Below are 22,279 nucleotides of genomic sequence, written 5' to 3' on the forward strand. Positions count from 1 at the left end.
TTGGAGGAACAACCTGCGTGCTCACCGCCAGGGTCATTTTGTTAACATTAACTGGAATTCATATCTAAGCAGAATAAATCATATCATCTTGGGAATAAATATATTGGGTGTGAGCCAGATAGTCACATCTAAACCAGGAGTTTAGGGTTAGAAGTTTCTCAGCAAAGTTAAATCAACCTGCTTACTAGACATAATCTCTGGGTGTCTGGAGAAGAGTTTATTGGCAGGGCTTCAATAACAGCCATATTTAAACTATGGCTGTTGTTTTTGCTATAGGCTTCAGACCTGAGGGGGAAAACAAAACAACAAAAAAAAACTTGGTATGGAGCCCTGACCCCTTTTCATTTTGAATGCCTTGGGTGGCTAAAGAGGACAGAGTCTCTCAGACTGTGCTGACCATGGTACATACATTTTAACATGGTCCTGTTCCTGTAATCACCTCACAAATTATTTTACACAGGTGAGGAATGTTCACAGCTACTCCGCTAGGGGACGCTATACAGTTGCCCATAGATTCAAGGGAAACCACTGACAGGATACTTTGCTGAGTAAAGCTGGCACATTCAGAGCCATGTCAGCTCTCAAAGTGCCAGCATCACATTTTGTGTTAAACTGCTTTTTCAACGTTGAGAATGAAAGATGGCTTGTTAGTGAAAGGTGCAAGGCATGTTCTGCCTTAAGTGACTCTTTCTACATGTTTAGAGTCACTTCTCACAAGTCCCCAGGCATATGGCTTGATGAAAAGTTGGCCTTTAATGTGCATGTTGATAACCTCTTCAAAAAGCTAGGCCTAAACTGGGCATCTTCTTTCATTTAAAATGATCTCTACCTGCATTGCATTATGGCCATGTGATTTATATGCATGCAATTTTACTGACATTTCCTTATTTAAAAAAGTATATTCTGCATATCACACTACATTACAGTCTGTAACAAGCACAGGTTGGTCATGGATCGAGCTAAGAACAACTCCCTTCTTTGAATATTTCTACAGATCTTTTATAAACCACTGTGAAGCACACTTGTTATTTTACATAATTTCCTTGATTTGAGGTGAACTGTGTTTAGATATCACTGTGGAGGCCTCCCTTCTTTCACTATTTCCCTTGTGCTGTTTTTATATCCTGTTTTGTTTTGTGTTCTATCATGTGAAATTGTTGTTTATGTCAAACTAACTGTGCTGCCATCTTGACCAAGACTCTCTGGAAGAGGAGGTTGTGTATCACAGTGGGACCTTCCTGGCCAAATAAAGCAGAGATACGATTTTTAAAAAGTCATATGGCACAACCACAGAACATGCAAACAGGAATGAAGACTAATTTACTCATCTGAATGCTTTTTTTCAAGTTTTATTTCTATTTTCACAATTAAAAACACTTTCAGAACTAACCAAATACGATTTAAGGCACAAGTACAGCTCTTTATGCTTTGCATCATGACAAATGCAATCAAATGACAGTCCACTGACTGTAGTGCAAAGAGAATAATGAAGACTTCTTTTTTTCACAATACAGTGCAAAGCAGTTTGTCACAGAGTAGACATGCACCCACTTGTGGGATTCAATTGCTGCTGTGGAAAAGCTGAAGTGCTCTGTTAATGAAGTAAATGTTGCAGCCTGGAATAGATGCACTTGTGTGTGCAAACCCCTTGTTAGCAGACTGAAGGAGAAGCCACAGGCGTAAAGTCTCACAGCCCCAGGGCATCTTTGTTCACCTTGACACCCAACAGTGCATTTCCAGCATCCACACACTCTGCCACACAGGGAGCTGAAAAAAAAGACACAAACCATCACCAGAGGACACACACTGTATCTGTAAGAAGACTGAATGCTGGAAAACAACAGATTTTAATCAGCACTTAACAGCAGTAGATCAGCATTAATTATCCTCACTACCTTTCTGAGCATGGAGCCATGACACAGCCTTCATAGCAAGAAGCTCCCACTCCTCCTGAGCCTCCATCTTGAAGCCATGGAGCCAGATCAGAGCAAGAATGGTGGCCCACACTTCCTGGGTCACCTAATTTCCCACAATTCAGAAAAAGAGACAGAGAGGCAGACAGGAACAAGAGGAGACACAGAGCAAAGAGAACAAGGAAGACATGGCATGTTAAGGGAAAATGTTGCGGGCTGCTTTTGCTACATTTCACTCTTGCAAGGGTCCTGTGGGATTACTTGGATTATTTTGTCTGATGTTTGAAGAGGTAGTGAGATTGCAGACTTCCGACTTCAAGGTAAAAAAGACCTTTAAAAAAAAACATTTAAAAAAACATTTTCTGTCACTGCAGTGTTGAGTTAAGAAATGTGGATGCATTTATTTACAGAACATGCAGTTTCAGAGAAGCTTTGAATGAAGTTGATATCAGCAGCTGCGTTTACATGGATCCTAATATTCCACTAATGATCAGAACAGTAGCCCAATCAGAATAACAATGCCTCATATAACCATTTCAATCAGAAGAGACTGGCCCACTACAAAAAAATTTCAGTCAGGTTGAGACGGCTGGTGGAAACCTATCGGTCGGGTTGAAGAAATATTGTTCATGTAACCGCACCTGGTGGGGTTGAATTGGAAGGCACAGGGGGAGCTCACTATCAGGACAACACAGAAATTTAGAGAACTCAAACCAGGTAACAACAAAAGGCTGGCTGTAAATTGTATGGCGGAAAGAGACCCACAATGACATCTCTCACACTGCAAGGAGCAAGGTCCCAAGTGACATTTTAGACTTTTTATCCATAAATAGACCAAACCTGGCCACATGTTCACTACCAGAAATTGTGGAATAAATGAGGAACTCCTCTTTTGTATTTCTATTGGCGCCTTGTTTTGTCTATTTTGTTCTATATGTTGTATTTTTACATGAAGCACTTTGTTGAGTCTGTTTTTAGATATAGCTAGTTGATTTAATTTATTAATACTTTCGGCAACAGGACCTGATGGCATTCCAGGCTGTGCACTGAAAGCGTGTGCCTCCCTGCTGGCTGCGGTCCTCACAAGCATCTTTAACCTTTCACTGAAACAACACAAAGTCCCAACCTGTCTGAAAACCACCAGCATCATCCCCGTACCCAAGACCACAGCCATCACAAGAACGAATCATTACAGGCCGACTGTCCTGACGCCAGTAATCTTGAAATGCTTTGAGAGACCGGCAATGGCACACATCAAAAGCTGCACCCCCCACCTATGACCAACTCTAGTTTGCCCCCAGGGCCAAAAGATCCATGAACGATGCCATTGCACTTGCACTTCACACAGCTCTCACCCACCTGGAGAACCCAACACCTACTTCAGGATGCTTTTTGTTGACTTCAGCTTGGAATTCAATTCCATCAGCCCATTTAAACCAGTCAACAAACTGCAAGGCCTGGGGATACACCCCTCTTCCTGTCTCTGGATCATGGACTTTTTGACACATAGACCCCAGCACGTTAAACTGGGTCATCACACCTCCTCCACTGTCACCCTCAGCACTGTTGTCCCCCAAGGCTGTGTCCTCAGTCCAATCCTATACTCCCTGTTTACCAGAGACTGCACCTCCACCCACAGCTCCAAGGAGGTCGAGTGGGTCACATCTGATAACCTTACCTAGAGCCTAAATATCACAAGCCTGATCAAAAGGCCCAGAAGCGTCTGTTATTCCTCAGGACACTGAAAAGAAAGAGACTCCCAAGGAGGTGCTCATCCCAGTTCTACCGCTTGCACCATGAAAAGCATCCTCACTTATGGCTGAATAATCTGATATTCCATCTGTAGGGCTGCTGAAAGGAGAAGCCTGCAGAGGGAAGTTAAAACAGCCCACTGGATAGTCGGCTTCGCACTTGCACACCTGAGCGACATCACAACACAGCCGTCTCCACAAGCGGGCCTCCTGCACCCTCAGACACACATCACACCTTGCATACTACCTTCTTAGCAGACTGAGAACAATAAGAGAGGCAGAGGCAAATAAGAGGCAGACTGAAAGCAGTAAGAGCAAGAACAAAGAGAGTCCACAGTGCTTTTTTCAAGCGCAGTGGACATTCTCCTGAACTCTTATGATGTTTTAGGTTTTTTTAATTGAAGCTATAGCAGTAGATTGTACCAAACTAAGATTCATTGTATTTCATTATACAATGACAATAATCTATTGATCTGTCTATCTATCTACTTTAATCATTTTTAATCAGGGACCCACCGATGGAGGCTTGGGCTTCTCCAGCTCCTCGCTGGTCTTTCCCAGCGCAGCAGCCAGAGCCGGCTCCAGCAGCCAGGAGCCAGAGGCCGTCTGGAGAGAGATCAGCTGCAGCAGGGGCTCTCTGGGTGGCTGCTGGGGCTCACAGGATAAAGTGTGTTCAGACTCATCGTCTGAGGAGAAAATCAAACAACAGTTACAGAAAGTAGCATCTATGTGTAATAACATTATTATGGTATGTCTCTGTAGTTTGAACTGTTTCCATTTCTACACATTTAGTACTGGTACATAAAGACATTGTGTATTACTTCAAAGGCCTTAGCATATTCACTTCACTGTATAGAGGAAGTGTCTGACCATGGTCTAAATGGGATGAGATGAACACACCTTTCGAGGTCTGCTTGAGATAAAATTGAGATAACAAATAACTTTTAACTGCTTGCTTGGTAAATGTTGGAGCTATTTGTTATTTTTGTAATACTGTTTAAATATTTATTCCTTTAGTTTAGTTTACACATTATATATTAATTTTACACATTAGGTAATTTCATTAGGCCATCAGCACTATTCTGATTTAGATTACTGTTTATGCTTTTATTTTGAAAGTTGTAGGTAACGGGGCACGCCAAGTTAATTTATAAGAGGGCAATCTGGGACAGGTGAGCTAGGCACTGGGGAAGGGTCATGGTTTTTTACCAGGATGAGAGACAAAGAGAGGTAGCAGAGGCCATTGCTTTTGTTTTCCAAAGGAAATAAACTACCAAATCCTGACTTTTGCCTGGACAATGGACTCATTTCTCTCCCTGCGTGATTTTACTCCCTTAGTGCCTCAGTGGTCGTTTGATTGTTTTGATTTATTAGGATAAGTTTTCTTATTCTTTTTTTTGGTTGTTATTGTTCGTTTGTTTAATACAAATAGCCACTACAAAAGTAAAAAACCCTCCCTAAAGTGAAATTTTGTGGCTGGATCTTGTGGAAGCGTGGAACAAAGAGGATGTGATTATTTTGATCAACAACGAGTCGTGTGGCCCTACGGACAATGCACAAAACTCCCCAACCAGCATCGGTATGTGAAAGCATTTTCTTTGAAGGCTTGTATTGGAAAACGGCTTAACAATTGCACTGTTTTGAGTCATTGATTCATTGCCATGATGGAGATTGGGAGTTTTGAAAGTTTTGTCGGACTTTGAAGGACGCACATGTGATTGCACAATGCCTCGCCGGGCGACCTTCATATTCATTCATATAAATCCACTGCCGCTGACTGACGTTTGAGACACAAATGTTTCCCCGCTTTCCTGATTGTTGCAAATAAAGCTGTGGAAATTAAAGGAGAATAAAAAGGGTTTGATATAAGGAAGACAATGTCCGACGTTGCATTAAATGCCCAGGCTCAAACTGGGTCCGAGCTCGCTGTAAAACGGAGCGTCAAGTTTACAACAAAAGGCTTGGCGTTTTATATAAAAACATGTCAAGAAAAAAGGTCTCGGAAATGCAAAGAAACAAAAAGGTACATGGATCAACTGCGTGGTTTGATGGAATCCATTGACAATGTGAAGTCTGTACAATCTCATCTGAGTAAAATTATTCAGTGTTGTGAAGATGCTGGTGACATGCATGAAGCCATTTTAAATATGAATTTGCCTGAAGATGAAGTTGAACGGCAAACCACATATTTTCAAGCAAAGAAGATGATGTTTTCTGATTTCATTGAAAATGTAAAGTGTTGGTTATCTGCTGCTGGTCACCCATATGTGCAATTAAACAATGATGGTGAACCTCCTGATGATCTGAGTGTGGTTTCAGATGATATTAATCCTGATGATAGTGCTTCGAACATTTCATGTCAAAAGGAGAATCATTCCACATCACAATCTCGCTTATCAAAAGCATCAACCACTTCATCTGTAAGAATAAAAGCAGAAGCTGAGAAGACAGCACTTGTGGAGCGCATGGCTGCATTAAAAAGGAAACATTTTTTGGAAACAAAGGAGGAGGAACTAAGAAAGGAAAAGGAACGCTTGGCTTTGGAAACGGAGCTGGCTGCAGCCAATGCAAAACTTCATGTGCTGGAAATCAACTCAAAATGTGGCTCTAAAGGATCTGATGGAATGAACTCATATATTGAAAGGAATCAAAACAATGCTCAAAAAACAAGACAGCTGAATCCTCGTGCTGATGATTTTGTTCCAGAAAGGGGTGATGCAAATGATATTCAGAATGAATATGACCTTAAAGCTCAAGCTGTCACTGTCAGGCCTAAACAAGTGGCAATAACACAAACTAACATCAGACCTAATGTCCAAGTAAAAACAACACAAATGGTTCATGATGTTCACCACACAGGACGTGAATCCTATAATGCTGGACCGAGACAAGCAATAATGACACAAACTGACAGCAGCCCAATTATAAGTCAAATTCAAGCACCAACAATACCAGTGGTTCATGACACTTTACAAACAGGACGTGAATCTTATCTTAATCAAGCAGGCAATGATAACAGTGGCAATGATATTGTAAACATCTTGCAAAGACAGAATGACATCACTGCATTGTTAGTTCAGCAAAATTTGTCATCTAACCGCTGCCAACTAGAAGTATCCCTGTGTTTGATGGTGATCCTCTTCAGTTTCAGTCCTTTATGAGAACTTTTGAAAACTGTGTGGAGGGAAAAACCAACAACTTAAGTGACTGCCTGACATTTTTGGAACAGTACACCAGAGGGCAGCCAAGAGACCTTGTAAAGAGTTGTCAACACCTACCTCCTAGTATTGGATACCAAAGAGCGAAATTACTCCTTACTGAGCATTTTGGAAACGAACATAAAATTTCTTCTGCTTACATGGACAAAATTCACAACTGGCCATCTATTAAATCAGAGGATGTTGAAGCACTACAATCATTTTCACTGTTTCTTCGAGGTTGCTCTAATTTAACTCAACAAATCATGCATATGAAGGAGTTAGATATGCCATCCAACCTCAGAAATATTGTGATGAAACTTCCTTATAAGCTAAGGGAAAAGTGGAGAAGTGTTGCATGTGATCTGCAGGAACGAAGTGGATGTAGAACAGTGTTCACTGACCTTGTGACCTTTGTTGAAAAACAGGTCAAAATAGCCTCTGATCCCCTTTTTGGTAATATTCAAGATCCACGACCTGCAAGCCGCACTAAAGCCTCTACTGCTAGTCACACAAAGCAAAGAAGAAATGGCAGTACATTTGCCACCAGTGTCACTGCGGTGAAGGAAGGAGATAACATTAACAAGGATGAGAAAGTCAAGTGTTTTGCTCAAAGCGACCCAAAATGCTGTTTATTTTGCAAACAAACCCGTCACTCTCTGGATAAATGCTCACACTTTAAGTTGAAGATGCATCGGGACAAAATAAATTTCATAAAGGAAAATGGAATTTGTTTTGGTTGCTTAAAGGTTGGTCACACCAGTAAAGACTGTAGAAATCGTTTGGATTGTGTTGTGTGTCACCAGAAGCATCCATCAGTCCTTCACATTCAGGAAAAGGATAAAGGCACATCCTTTAAGGAAGCACAGGAGTCTGTGAGCCCCCCATTGAGTGTTTCTCCTGGGCCGTCCCAGACATGTGGTCATATAGGGGCCGGTGACGAGGATAATGCTGTTTTCTCCATTGTTGCCGTCCAGGTTAAGAGCCAGATGGATAATAAAATTGTGCATACTTATGCCTTTCTGGATCCTGGGAGCTCAGGAACATTTTGCACTGTCAATTTGGCAAAGAAACTGGGACTAAGAGGCAAATCTGCCAACATTTTATTAAGAACAATGGGTCAGAAGAAGATTGTGAATACCACTGTACTGTCTGGTTTGGAAGTTTCTGGTATGGATGTGAATGATTTTATTGAGTTACCTAATGTTCTGACTCAAAAGTCTATGCCAGTGTCAAGATTGAACATTCCACGGCAGGAAGATGTTGCAAAATGGCCTTACCTGAGCAACATAAAGCTTCATGATGTGGATGCTGATGTTGATTTGCTCATTGGAACAGATGCACCAAAAGTGATGGAACCATGGGAGCTAATTAATAGCCAAGGTGATGGACCATATGCAGTCCGAACAAAAGTGGGCTGGGTAGTCAATGGACCCGCTTCGTGGTTGGAGACAGCAGTAGTGTCAAAACTGGTTGTTCTGTTGTTACAACCAATCGCATCTCTGTGGAACATCTGGAAGAGATGCTCATCAATCAATATAATCATGATTTAATGAAAAAACATCAGCTGAGCAACTGGAAATGTCAAGAGATGACATTAAATTCATGAGGATTGTGCAAACTACAACAGAACTAAAAAATGGACACTACTGTATTGACTTACCATTCAGAGAAGAAGATCCTGTACTACCAAATAACCGTTGTGTGGCAGAGCAGCGACTTCAAGGCCTAAAGAGGAAATTTGACAGAGATGTCAAGTATAAGGAGGAGTACACTTCATTTCTCAGTGATATGTTGGCCAAAGGCTATGCTGAAATAGTGCCTACAGATCAGCTCGAACAAGATGATGGAAAAGTGTGGTACATTCCTCATCATGGAGTGCATCACCCCACCAAAGGAAAGCTAAGGGTTGTGTTTGATTGTGGAGCCATGTATAAAGGAACATCACTGAACCATCAGCTTTTGCAAGGCCCAGATCTCACCAACTCTCTTATTGGGGTCCTTATGCGGTTCAGGAAAGAGCCTGTTGCAGTCATGGCAGATATTCATGCAATGTTTCATCAGGTAAGGGTGCCTGATAAACATGTGAACTTCCTGCGCTTTCTCTGGTGGCCTCAGGGCAACACTGACCAACAACCAGTGGAATATCGCATGAGGGTGCATTTGTTCGGAGCTGGTGTCATCCCCGAATTGCGCTAATTATGCCCTGAGAAGAACGGGAGAGGATAATGCAGCTTACTTTTCTCCTGAAGTAATCAGCACAGTCAACCATAATTTTTATGTGGATGACTGTTTGAAGTCCACAGCCTCAGAGGGAGATGCAATTCAAATTGCAAAGAACCTAATTGCACTCTGTGACAAAGGTGGATTCAGTCTCCAAAAATGGGTCACAAACAGCCGTTCTGTGTTGATGTCAATCCCAAGTGACATCAGAGCGACAGAGATGAAACAGCTGGATTTGGACAACGATCAACTTCCTGTGGAAAGGGCACTTGGACTGCAATGGTGTGTTGAGTCCGACAAGTTCATGTTCAGGACGTTAGTGCAGGAGCGACCACAGACCAGGAGAGGAATTTTGTCTGTGGTCAGCTCACTGTATGATCCCTTAGGATTCTTAGCTCCGTTATCATGTCTGCCAAACTAATGTTACAGGAGCTCTGCAGAAGAAACCTGAAGTGGGATGAACAAATTCCCCCTCTCTTCTCCAAACAATGGTCTGATTGGCTGAGTGACCTGCAAAGGATGAGCGGCTTCAAAGTGGAACGCTGCCTTAAACCCCAAGACTTTGGAACATCTGTGACAGCACAAATTCATCATTTCTCTGACGCCAGTCAGGTTGGCTACGGCACAGCATCTTATCTAAGACTGAAAGATGGTGATAATGTTCATATTTCATTTCTTGTGGGAAAGGCCAGAGTTGCCCCTCTGAAACAAATGACCATTCCCCGTCTGGAGCTCACAGCAGCTGTTCTTGCTGTCTGAGTGGATGCAATGCTTCAGAAGGAGCTACAGTGGCAGTTGGAGAGGTCGGTGTTCTGGACCGATAGCACCACTGTACTGAATTACATCTGTAGCGAAAGTAGACGTTTTCATACTTTTGTTGCCAACAGAGTCTCCATTATTAGAGAAGCTACAGATGTCAACCAGTGGAAGTATGTAGGCTCCAAGGTCAATCCTGCAGATGCAGCATCTCGTGGACTGAGAGCTGAGGAATTTCTCATGCATGGAAAATGGATTAAAGGCCCAGAGTTTCTCTATTTACCAGAAGAGGAGTGGCCTGTATCTGATATTGAGACAGCCGTGATACCTCCTGATGACCCAGAGGTCAAAAGAGAATCAGCAGTGTGCGCCATAGTCAAGGACTCAGAAGATCCTACAGACTACCTCATCAACTACTTTTCATCATGGAGGAAACTAAAAATATCTGTTGCTTGGTTCCTTGAGTTTAAAAGAGTTCTTTTGCATCTGAGCCAAAAGAGAAAAGAACTTAAAGCCGTTGAGAGTGGCAAGGATACCAGAGATAAAAATCCTGTTGAGCGGAAACTTGAAAGCTTCAAAGCCACACTTGGAGGAAAGATTTTGACTCCTGAAAGTTATGATGACGCAGAAAAGGCAATTATTCAGTTTGTGCAGAAACAGAAGTTTAAAAATGAAATTGCCTCACTAAAACATGGAGCAGTTAACGTCTCCAAGGACAGTCCTCTGTACAAGTTAGATCCTATACTGGAGGATGACATGCTCAGAGTTGGAGGTCGTTTACATAAGTCAGCATTACCATCAGAAACCAAGCATCCTGTCATTCTTTCAAAGGACCTGCATGTTTCCCAGCTTATTTTATGTCATATACATCAACAACTTGGACACGCTGGCAGAAACCACATGCTGCATAGGCTTCGACAGAGATACTGGATATAACGCCAACTCTGCTGCAAGAAAAACCATTACGGGAATGTGTGATATGCAAACGTTACAGAGGAAAACTTGGAGAACAGAAAATGGCAGACCTGCCGGAGGAGAGGGTCATGCCAGATAAGGCTCCATTACAGATGTGGGAGTAGATTATTTGGCCCACTAGAGGTTAAGAGAGGAAGAAGTCTTTTAAAAAGATATGGAGTGATCTTCACTTGTCTGACCAGTCGTGCAGTGCATTTAGAGGTTGCACACACCCTTGACACAGACTCCTGCATTAATGCCGTGCGGAGATTTATTTGTAGAAGAGGTCCTGTGGCAAGCTTACGATCTGACAACGGCACAAATTTCACTGGAGCAAACAAAGAGTTACAGCACAGCCTTGCTGCTTTGAATAATGCAAAAATCCAAGGGGCCTTGATCCAGGATGGAATTAAGTGGAGCTTCAATACACCAGCAGCCTCCCATCAGGGAGGCATTTGGGAGCGTTTGATTCGTTCCATAAAGAGCATACTCTCCTCTGTTCTTGGACAACAGGTCTTGGATGATGAGAGCCTGCAGACACTGTTTTGCGAGGTGGAGGCAATATTGAACGACAGACCCATTACAAAGGTGTCTGATGACCCTAATGATCTTGAGGCTTTAACACCAAACCACATTCTTCTGTTAAAAGGAAAACCCATCTTTCCACCAGGACTCTTTGAGCAGAGTGATTCATATGCCAGGAGAAGATGGAAGCAAATACAGTATATTGCAGAACTGTTTTGAAAAGATGGACGTCTGAATATTACTTGCGATGCAAGAGAGAGACATAAATGGGCTAGGCCAAGAAGAAGTTTTGCTCCAGGAGATATTGTTATCATTGCTGATGCTACAGCTCCAAGAGGATCCTGGATTATGGGCCGAGTTTTGACCACCAAATCTGACTCCAAAGGATTGGTCCGTTCTGTGCGCCTCCAAACTAAGACCAGTGTGTTGGAAAGGCCTGTAACGAAGATCTGCCTGCTCCTGGAGGCCACAGTGTAGAATCATGGACAATTATTCTTTCTTTCCTTCTCTCTATTCTGTCCTCCTCCTGTCTTTTTCTTTTCCAAGCAGATATCCAGAAGAAGGCTGAAGAATCTACATAATATAATTAGAGAAGATGTAGAAAGAATAGCTCCATTCAGAAATAGATGTAATTGTGGGTTTATACTCTTCACAATTAGGGGCCGGGATGTTGGAGCTATTTGTTATTTTTGTAATACTGTTTAAATATTTATTCCTTTAGTTTAGTTTACACATTATATATTAATTTTACACATTAGGTAATTTCATTAGGCCATCAGCACTATTCTGATTTAGATTACTGTTTATGCTTTTATTTTGAAAGTTGTAGGTAACGGGGCACGCCAAGTTAATTTATAAGAGGGCAATCTGGGACAGGTGAGCTAGGCACTGGGGAAGGGTCATGGTTTTTTACCAGGATGAGAGACAAAGAGAGGTAGCAGAGGCCATTGCTTTTGTTTTCCAAAGGAAATAAACTACCAAATCCTGACTTTTGCCTGGACAATGGACTCATTTCTCTCCCTGCGTGATTTTACTCCCTTAGTGCCTCAGTGGTCGTTTGATTGTTTTGATTTATTAGGATACGTTTTCTTATTCTTTTTTTTGGTTGTTATTGTTCGTTTGTTTAATACAAATAGCCACTACAGTAAATATACAAACTACATTTAACCGTTAGATGCATCTGAGATTGGAATACACACTTTTCCATGAGTGGGTAAAAAAATGACTCGTATTAGATTCAATGTATTTTTCAGTGATTTAAGTGGATTTTTTTCTTCCTTTTTGCTACTCTTTACTGTTTGCACTGTTTACATTGTAATTGTTACTAAGTCGTGTGTGTCTAATTACCCAAAGAGTAATCAGCTGAGTCAATGCACCTTCCAGAGGTTCTGCCTCCAATTCGGTTAAACAGAGAGCTGAAACCTGCAGGGAGATGAAAGATCACTAAGCAGACCACCACACTGCAAAATAAATAATTATCTAAAGACAAGTAATTTCTGAGCTAATCATGTCTTATTTTAAGTGTAATGAGATATTTTGACTAGAAGACATTTTTAAGACATTTTTACTTGAAATAAGACAAATAATCTTGGTAAGATTTTGACTTTTTGCAGTGCAGGGGCTCATTGTGTCGTTTGTATGTCATTGGTATTTCTGTTGTTTTATTTGTTGTGGGAAAATGCTTATTTATTTGTTTATTTCAGTACTTTCATTTCAGTAGTTTATTTTCCTTTTCTTTTTGGAAATGGAGTTCCACTAATCAGGGCCCTGACTCTAACAGCTCACCCTGTAGTTGGCACAGCAGCATCTGTCGCCCCTTTTTCTGTTTTAGGCCATGGGCCATTTGGAGTAACTAACTTGTAGAGACATCTACAGCAAGTAAAAAGACTCCATTTAGTAGAGTATGAAGATGAAGATGAGGATGAAGGAACAGTGGCACAGACTTCTCCAGACTTCACATGAACCCCCTCATGAATGTTATGGTTGCTTGTTTCACACTGATAAAAACAATCTTCAGGCAGTAGAAATGGTGAATATATCACATCAAAAATATACAAAATAATATTTTAATTTAATGAAGGTAATAATACCAGTAAAGCTGAGTCTGTTAGTCTGAGTACTGTTAGATTAAGGGCTGATTCTTATCAGTATCTGTCCTCCACAGCTGAATGTGGGATATATGACAGCCTTCTCTTACGGCTGATTATATTTCTATAGCCAGCTGAAGTTTATGCAGTTTAATACAAAAACAAAATCATGGAACAGATATCTACCTTTCTGCTTCTTCTTAATGGCATATCTATCTGAAATAAGCGAAAGAGGGATAAGGAAATGACATCAGAATTTTTCATAATACAAAAATAGAGCCCTTAACCCTTTACCATCCCAGACCTTTCTTAGGCCAGTTTATTGAGGCGGCAGGGGATCCTCAGGGGGAAATAAAAGGTCAACAGTAGATGCCACTTAGATGTGATATATCATATCAATATTATATACATCTTTTTTTTTTTTTTACTGGTGAAACTCAGTACATGACATTAATATACTCTGATATACTCTGTGTCAAGTTATTCTAGTCATAAATAAACATTGAGTTGTTGTTAGGCGCCTATTTATTTTTTTATGTATTTAAAATGTATAAGGGGTAGAACATTATGATAGGAAAAGATAAGGTCACTCCCATCATCAATTATGTGTCCTCAGTTGTTGCAGCAATTGAGTTCATACCATTTCTTTTACAGATTTGGCGCAAAATTTAAACATTTTTGACTACTCAAGAATGAACAGAAATGGTCAAAAAGTCCTCCAAACCATACCACATTGAGACACTAAGACCTTGAGGAACACCATAGAAAAATTCATGCTGTGATTTGTTATCACAAAAATTTTGACATTTCAGGATTTCTGTAAGAATTGGTGATAGGATGGCGAGCATTCTGTTCTGCAGTTTGCTCAAAAACTCCCCCTTATTGTCAATACACCTGAAAACCACATATCCTCTGAATGCCCTCGGTCTCCAGTTTGTGACTGTAAAGTTTCATGAGGCTGTGATTATCCTAGAGGTCACAATAGGTCATTTTACAGTAATATCAAGAGTCAAAAAAACATCTCACTACAATGAAATGTCTATGGGGGTTAACATCAGCACACATTAATAAAAGTCAGCTCATTAAATTGATCAATTTCATCATTTTTCACCATATTTTGCTTTATGAAATATATATTTATTTTTTTGTAAAACCATTCATTTGATGAGGGGACTCATCGTCTGTGCTGCCCTGTATCAATCTGTCTGTATCAACTTCATCATGTTGCTGTGTGTGTTGTGTCCTCATTCGATGTATACTAATGTTCAGATTTGTTGACAGTGTTGATGAGTTCATACTACAACTATTATACAATTCATAATATCTGAGGAGAGTATTGCTTTTGTTCAGTATGACTGTTCAGATATAGATGGAGATACATGTGAGTATGTTCAAAACCCTTTCAACTTGTTACTTACCTTGCATCGGCATAGCAGAGCAAGCAACAGAGCGTGGCGCCGGCATAGCACGGGCTTGACAACCAATCATTGAGATAAAAAGAAAGTGAGACATTACATGAAGACATTAGAAGGGATTTAATACAAAATACGCAAAACAACTTCTATGAACTAATACATAATCCTCTGACATACTCTTTGTCCCTTTGCCACATACTGGGTGTTATTATAGATATGACGAAGAAGTAATGAACATCATTTCAAAGCTGGGAACGTGAAGATTGATCTAAGATGCAGCTCAGCACTCTGTCAAGTTATTCTAGTCATAAATCTGTAATAAACATTGAGTTGTTGTTTGGTGCCTATTTATTTTCTTTATGTATTTAAAATGTATAAGGGGTAGAACATTATGATAGGATAAGATAAGGTCATTCCCATCATCAATTATATGTCCTCAGTTGTTGCGACAATTTTTGGGTTGATACTGTTTGTTTTACAGATTTGGTGCAAAATTTAACCATTTTTGACTATGAATGAACAAAAATGGTCAAAAAGTCCTCCAAACCATACCACATTGAGACACCAAGAACTTGAGGAACACCACAGGAAAATTCATGCTGTGATTTGATATCAAAACCTTGTGACATTTGGAGATTTCTGTAAGAACTGGTGATTGGATGGCAGAAACTCCCCCTTATTTTCAATATACCTGGAAAACCAGATATCCTCTGAATGAAAATGATTTTTTTTTTTTACAACCATCCATTTATCCCCTGTATCAGTCTGTATCAACTTCATGTTTGTGTCCTAATTCGATGTATACTAATGTTCAGATTTGTCGACAGCCTTGATGAGTTCATACTACAACTATTATACAATTCATAATATCTGAGGAGAGCATTGCTTTTGTTCAGTATGACTGTTCAGATATAGATGGAGATACATGTGAGTATGTTCAAAACCCTTTCAACTTGTTACTTACCAGACTTCGGCATAGCGCAGCGAACAAGAGACTGTGGCACCGACATAGCACAGGTTCGAAGATACATCACTGAGATAAAAACGGTAAAAAAGTGAGACATTACATGAGGGCATTAGAAGGGAGTTAATATAAAATATACACAACAACTTCTATGAACCAATACATAATCCTCTGACATACTCTTTGCCACTTACTGGGTGTTGGGACATTTCTGCGCACCAGAGGCCCTTGGATAGCTTTCCCATCCCCTTTGTTGACGGCAATAAATGCAGTGAAGGCACTGCTCACTCCTGATTGGACACTGAGCTCAACCACCTTCTCCTTCACTCCTCCACTCGGCTCTCCGTCCTCCGTCTCCAGGGAGCGAATCAGAGTCCGAGCCCCCAGCCTGTGGATTGTCAATCTGCCCAAAGAAGAGACATGTAATCTTCCCTTAATACAACATTTATTTGACCCAAACAACCCAAAATAACCCAAAGGGCTCTAGTTTCATTCTGGCATGAACAGAGAAAAGACCATGACCACAATGAAGATGATGTGCTAAAGCAAAAGCATGGCTTTGATTGTTTGGGCTAAATCTGATACTGATGGGGCAGGAAACAGGTACATCACAGTGGAGAGTAGGGTGATATGGACACAAATGTTATCACAAGATATACTTAATAATAATAGTGATGCTTAATTAATTTACAGTATTCTCCTTAGGAAAGAACCTACAGAAACCAAATGGCGTTAATTATGGTTTATAATATACAATTCTTTATTATCAGATCGAATAGCTGACAAACATTCAACAGAACCAACATGGTTTTAGGTGTTATATGTTCAGTGAGTTTTTTATCCAGTCCTGCTGGGGACTGCTCACCGACATCATTTGCACCTAATGCTGGCCTGTGATCGGTCAGACTTCAGGTAGCCGAACCATTTCCATATAATTGAAGTGGTATGTCTTTTCTTTGGTGCAATTTCTTTATCTTGGGCGACAGTTTCCCCGGACTCGGTTTCGCTCCTGCAGCCGCTCATTTTTTGCTGAGTAATGTTTGGCTACTACATACGGTTGGCCATCCTGACTTGTTGTGAGTCGGGGACGGCCCGGAAACATAAATCAGCCACTCACAGCACATGTTGGTTTCTCTGCTGTATGATTGGCTGTTCATGTAGTAGGGGGAAACAGAACCGAAAATGAGCATATCGAAAATGGATCTCATAAGTATATCATTGTTATCACGTTAAGATTTTATCCTGAAAGTTATCAAGATTTTATCAGCCAGCCCTAGCGGGAAGTGCACTAGCGCGGATGAGAGCAGCTGATTTTATTGGTCTTTGTTTCAGTCCACCCAAGAAAACATTGCCATTAACAATAATACAATGAAAATAGAGCCTGTATAATCTTATCCCACAAACCCTCTACCCAGTGCATTCAACTTGTTTACCCCGTGTCCTCTGTAGGCTTGAGACTGAAGTGGAGCTGGTTCTGAGAGGGATGATCTGCCAGCCTGTACTTCACAGTCACACAGCCGTCTGAGGCACCCGAACTCTGAGACAGAATCAGAGTCTTACTAATCATAACTAGCAATATAATGTCATACACAAATGATGAAAGTACCAGACATGACATGTTCAGTTTGATGGCATCAAAACACTGGAAGTGGATCTCAGAAATCCTCTCGGACTTACACGGTACAAACCACCTCTCTTCCTTTTTACTGTTTTTCACTTCACTTTAGACTCTATAGCACCAAACCGTTTGTGCAAAATAAGTATTCCTCTAGCAGATGGAAGTGCTCCTACCTCTCCAGTGAGCTGGGCATAAAGCAGTGACCTCTGACCCTGGAAAAGGGTTTTGATGGACGAAGAAAGGGGGGTGACAGACACTCCTTTGGGCAGATCCCACGTAACCGAGATGTCCACCACGGCTGGCTGCAGGGCAAATCTCAGAGACTGCATCACCTAGAAGGTAGAAAAGTTTGGGTTAGGGTCTTACTCTAACCTGACCATGTGTAACCAATTAATTCCTCCTAGAGTTACTGAATATACACACACTTTAACTTCTCTATTTGTCTTACTTTGGGCTGCATCCTGTCAGTTCCTGTGATGAACTGGGCGTGACCTCCTCCCTCCTTGGCCACCCCAGTGATGAGAGCAGAGCTGGCACCCTCTCCAATCCCAAAGGAGAAACACCTGACGTGAAGCAGATTTGTTAAAACACACACACAAGCATTAGAACATAATCAGAATATAATCTGTCTCACTGTATATGTGTTTTTGTCAATCAACCTGTGAGAAGCTGCATTCTTCTTCACCAGATTTATAACTTCTTTGGTGTTCCCCACCTCTCCATCAGTAAAGATAAAGAGCTGAGGAGGAAAAACAAAGACAACAAAGTTCATACATCACCTTGAGTTACACAGCATCAACCCTGAAGGAAACATGCATGACTTCCTCAAAGGCTTCCACAAACTCTGAGAGGCATGTAAGTGTGTTTCCGTCACACAAGTGGATACACAGGGATGACAGCAAGGGTGTGGTAAGCACAAGTTTAAACAAACTGTGTAGTATGTGTATGTGTGTGTGTGTGTGTGTGTGTGTGTGTACGTGTGAGTTTACTTGTCTGGGCTGTCTGGGAATGCATGGCTGGCTGAAGATCTGTTTGAGGGGCTGCAGGATCTCTGTTCCTCCCATATCAGCCTTCATTTTCTCTACCATCTTCAGAGCATCCTCCATGCTCTTTTGGCTGTACTCCACACTCTTTCTGTCATCAAAAACACACACACAACCATGCACAAGTGAACCAGAAACAGCAATATGCTTTAAAGACAGAGGAGAGTCACTTACGGGAAGATAGAGTCATATCTGGAACCAAAACTGTAGATGTTGAAATAGCAGCCCATTGGCAAGCTCTTCAGCAGGAGCAGCAGAGTGTCCTAGGAGGCAGAAAGAAAAGACAGTGAACATCGCTGTGAGAGAAGGAGAATAGGAATGATTCAACCAAGAAAAGAAAAGAAAAGAAAAGTCAGATTCTACCCTGGCACTGCTGATGCGAGTCTGACCCTGATGGCTGCTGTCCATAGGACAATCCATACTTCCAGATCGATCCAAAAGGAACACAAACTCCCCACATGAAGTCATTTTAGACATCACAGCCTGGGGGAACTCGGGGTACAGGCTCAGCATCACTACTGGGTCACCCATCAGACTGCCTGCAAGAACAGGGACTCACTAAGTCAGTCAGTGGCGTACCTGTTTCTAGAGCTTCTCCCTCAGCAGGGGTCTGACAGTAACCACAAATAAAGACTTTTACCTTCTATTCAAGTACTTTTCTCTTAAATATCATTCAAATTATCAGTTTGAGGAAGAAGGCAAAGCCTCTTCTTCTTTGAAAAGTAAAAACTTTGCTAATCTCCACTCACCAGGCTTGGCAGAGGCCTGCCCTGCCTCCACCACAGCAGCGGGCTGGTGGGCATCTTTGTAATAAATCAGCAGCTCAACATCCCTGTCAAACTTGTGTCCTGCAGCCAGCTGGACCTGCAACACACAAAATATTCACTTCACTATGAACAATATTCGGAATGCCTTGTTCTTCAGTAATGTGGAGTGCATCACACGCAGACACAAGTGTCAGCACATTACCGAGGCCTGGGTTTGCTCTGTGTTGAGGTACTGGAGAGGGTCCAGGGAACAGCTGGACTCCACTTTACACACGGGTCGAGGAGAGGACACCCGGGCAGAGAAGGACAGACTGTAGGGCACAAGAGAAGCTGGCACAGAGGTCACCTGAGCGCTGCCACCTTCACTACCTGTGACAGACATCAGACAAGTGAAGAGTGTCTATATTCATGAGATATTACACACTAAAATCACTTTTTAGTAGATGAAAAATGGGGTTTGGCTGAGCTGAAGTTCACTTCAACTTCTTGGTTAAACCAGTTTCTTGGTTCTTCACTTCAACACTTCAAATTACTTTTGTTCCGCTGCAGAGGAAACGGGAACAAACGGACCTCGCAAACATCCGTCTTATTCAATCATGTAAAACACATTGGAACAATGTCTGCAAGATGTTTGATTAGCTGGTGGAGCAGCAGTGGGCTGTTGTCGCTGTCTTATCAGTCCGAATGGCGACCAACATGGAGAGTGGCTGCAAATGCGAAAATGGTTGAACTGGGAGAGACAGGCTTTCAACCAAATCAGAGTTGACCAAAACACTGTAACCAGCTGCTGTGGAACCGCTAACCCTGTGTGAACCATGTCTGGTTTAACCAACCCTGAGTTCAGAGTTAGGGTTAGAGTTTATTATGCCTGCTTTCTGCTACACCCCTCAGGACTCTACTGAGTGCTTTCTTGTTTTGGAATGAACCTCTTTGTATGGATGTGTGTGTGGTGTGCATGCAGCTGTGACTTGAAGGTTTAGGGTGAAAGGACTGGCTGGTCTTTCCTACCCTGAGGTTGGTAGCGAGGGTTGAGCACAGCAGGCAGACAGAATCTCAGTCCATCATCAGCCTGCACAGCCAGCTCAGTGACATACTCAAGCCTGATGGAGGCGCTCTCCTCTGGAGGCAGGCTGCCCACACTCAGAGAGAATATATCTGGGCTCTGCTCACTTTCCTCCAACAGGAAGGCCTGCTGACCGGAGCTCAATGCATCATCATACTCCTCACGAGCCTGGAGAAAAGACACATGATTGATCCATTTCCATTGTGGTAAGGAGTTGGACTGTGGCTTTTTCAAACATGGGGGTGAAACCTGTTTTTCAAACTCCAGTATAAAGTCAATGGAAAGAATGCAAAGTTCATGCTCACCTTTTGTTTTTCTTGCACCTCAGCCACAACCTGTGTCTGTCCTATCTTTGCACTGAAATGACAGACAGCAGCATCTGCAGGCATGGGGAAGACAAACACAGCCTCGAGTGGTTTGTCCTCCTTGTTCTCATAGTGCAGCGTGGAGACCACTGTCGCCACATGGTCCCTCACCTCCACCTCCACCTCGATGCCCTTCAGAGGAACTGACAGAGAAACAGGAGGAAAGAGAAACATGTCCAACACAAAGCCTTACTGAGCCACCTGCACCTGTCTTAATGTGGACAAAACTAGCCCTGAAGGATGAAAACTTCATGACAGTTGTGTACCTGGTTCCTTCTTGTCAGTGAGCAGACCACAGCAGTTCACCATCGTGTCTGTGCAACAGGTACAGAGGAAATTAGAGATTTATCTTTATTAGTGAAATAAAAGAGATTCAGGGAAGTAAACTTTGAATGTTGCTCAGCAGTCAAGTGACTTTCCATCTCTATCTATCTATCCATCAATCTATCTATGGAAATATAGTCAAAAATCCAAAGAGTAAAATACAGCACTTTTATTTGACTAGCACAGACACACTGTGCGTGGGTGAATCATACGGAAATTACCGTTTTTCTCAGGAATCGGAGGGAACTTCCTGCAAATGTATTAAAAACATGAAGAAACATTAATTGTTCACCTTGTTTAACTCTTCAGCCGCATTTGATTAAAAAAATGACTTTACAGCGACAGACCGACTTGAAGAACAGATGATGATGTTTTTAACAGTAAAGCCAGCAGAGCTCACAAACAGAATAAGCCCACAGTGTTTGAAACATGAAGTCATTCTGAGTCAGTTTCTAATTTCTGTAATCGCCAGCAACATGAGAGCCTTAGGATGTTGTCATGTTTTTAATGTTTCTATCTTTATTTCTATTCTCTCTTTTTTGGCACAGACACGTGTTAACTGGTTGCTGGAAAAGTGGCAAAATGCTGTTTGTCTTCCCTTAAGACAAAACACGAGGCAATTCCTATCATAATGTTGCAATAACTAATGTCTGTGTTTGTCAACAGTAACTTCACATTGACTTTTTTTTTCTTTCATTTTTATTGGATGGTAGCCCTGTCACTATTGTTTTCCAACGATGTAGCCCGAACATCTATTACAGGATTACAGCCTTTTTTGTACAAAGGTAAAAATCCTAAAATCGAATCTGGATTTATTAGTTTAATAAATTGGCCAATACGACATCTAGGATGATCCAGTTCATTTTCTAGCCTTTTCTCTCTATCGATCCTGCAGGTTATGAGTACGCGAATACACAATAATAATAAGAGGAAGAAAACATACGCAGAAGAAAAGTCTACCTGTACGCAGATCGCAGTGCGGCTTGTGTGTATCCAGCCTTGTTTCACTTTGCTTTGCTTCCTGTAAATGTTAAGTATGCAGAGCGGAGGCTGGCTGTGGGCGGAGCAGGGACGGCTCAACGCCCACATGGGTACGCTCGGTTTGAGTCCGAGGAACACCAGCTGGGTGGAGCTTGCAATTCTCGACTGCTCGCTTATTAATAGATTATCCATGTATTTGTGCCGCTATACAGCAGGTGAAGGTCCATCATTTGCCTGTTCAACCACAAGGAGCTGATCCTGCTGTTGTTTTTTTGGAGGAACAACCTGCGTGCTCACCGCCAGGGTCATTTTGTTAACATTAACTGGAATTCA

General features: G+C 41.7%; 2 protein-coding genes across 5 annotated transcripts in view; both read right to left on the reverse strand.

Moving 5' to 3' along the window:
* Positions 1-21,962, reverse strand: part of LOC115370400 (von Willebrand factor A domain-containing protein 5A-like) — a 35,995-nt gene extending 14,033 nt beyond the window's left edge. For all 4 annotated transcript variants that reach the window (XM_030067406.1, XM_030067409.1, XM_030067410.1 and 1 more), the window contains exon 1: positions 21,926-21,962. The gene's annotated coding sequence lies outside the window, so the exon portion shown is untranslated. The remainder of the gene's footprint in view (positions 1-21,925) is intronic.
* On the reverse strand, positions 1,378-21,929 carry LOC115370399 (von Willebrand factor A domain-containing protein 5A-like). Its single transcript, XM_030067405.1, has 22 exons — positions 21,909-21,929; positions 21,187-21,215; positions 20,908-20,955; positions 20,582-20,784; positions 20,222-20,444; positions 19,416-19,582; positions 19,196-19,310; positions 18,810-18,985; positions 18,621-18,709; positions 18,393-18,537; positions 18,063-18,142; positions 17,852-17,966; positions 17,577-17,735; positions 17,219-17,322; positions 15,980-16,188; positions 15,786-15,854; positions 14,825-14,878; positions 13,593-13,622; positions 12,667-12,741; positions 4,181-4,350; positions 1,896-2,019; positions 1,378-1,767 (listed from the first exon to the last, which is right to left on the reverse strand). The coding sequence occupies exons 3-22, from the start codon at positions 20,948-20,950 to the stop codon at positions 1,688-1,690; spliced, it is 2,430 nt and encodes an 809-aa protein (XP_029923265.1). The 5' UTR covers positions 20,951-20,955; positions 21,187-21,215; positions 21,909-21,929; the 3' UTR covers positions 1,378-1,687.
* Positions 21,963-22,279: the final 317 nt, after the last annotated feature.

This window comes from Myripristis murdjan, chromosome 13 (genome assembly GCF_902150065.1).
Source record: "Myripristis murdjan chromosome 13, fMyrMur1.1, whole genome shotgun sequence".
NCBI lineage: Eukaryota > Metazoa > Chordata > Actinopteri > Holocentriformes > Holocentridae > Myripristis > Myripristis murdjan.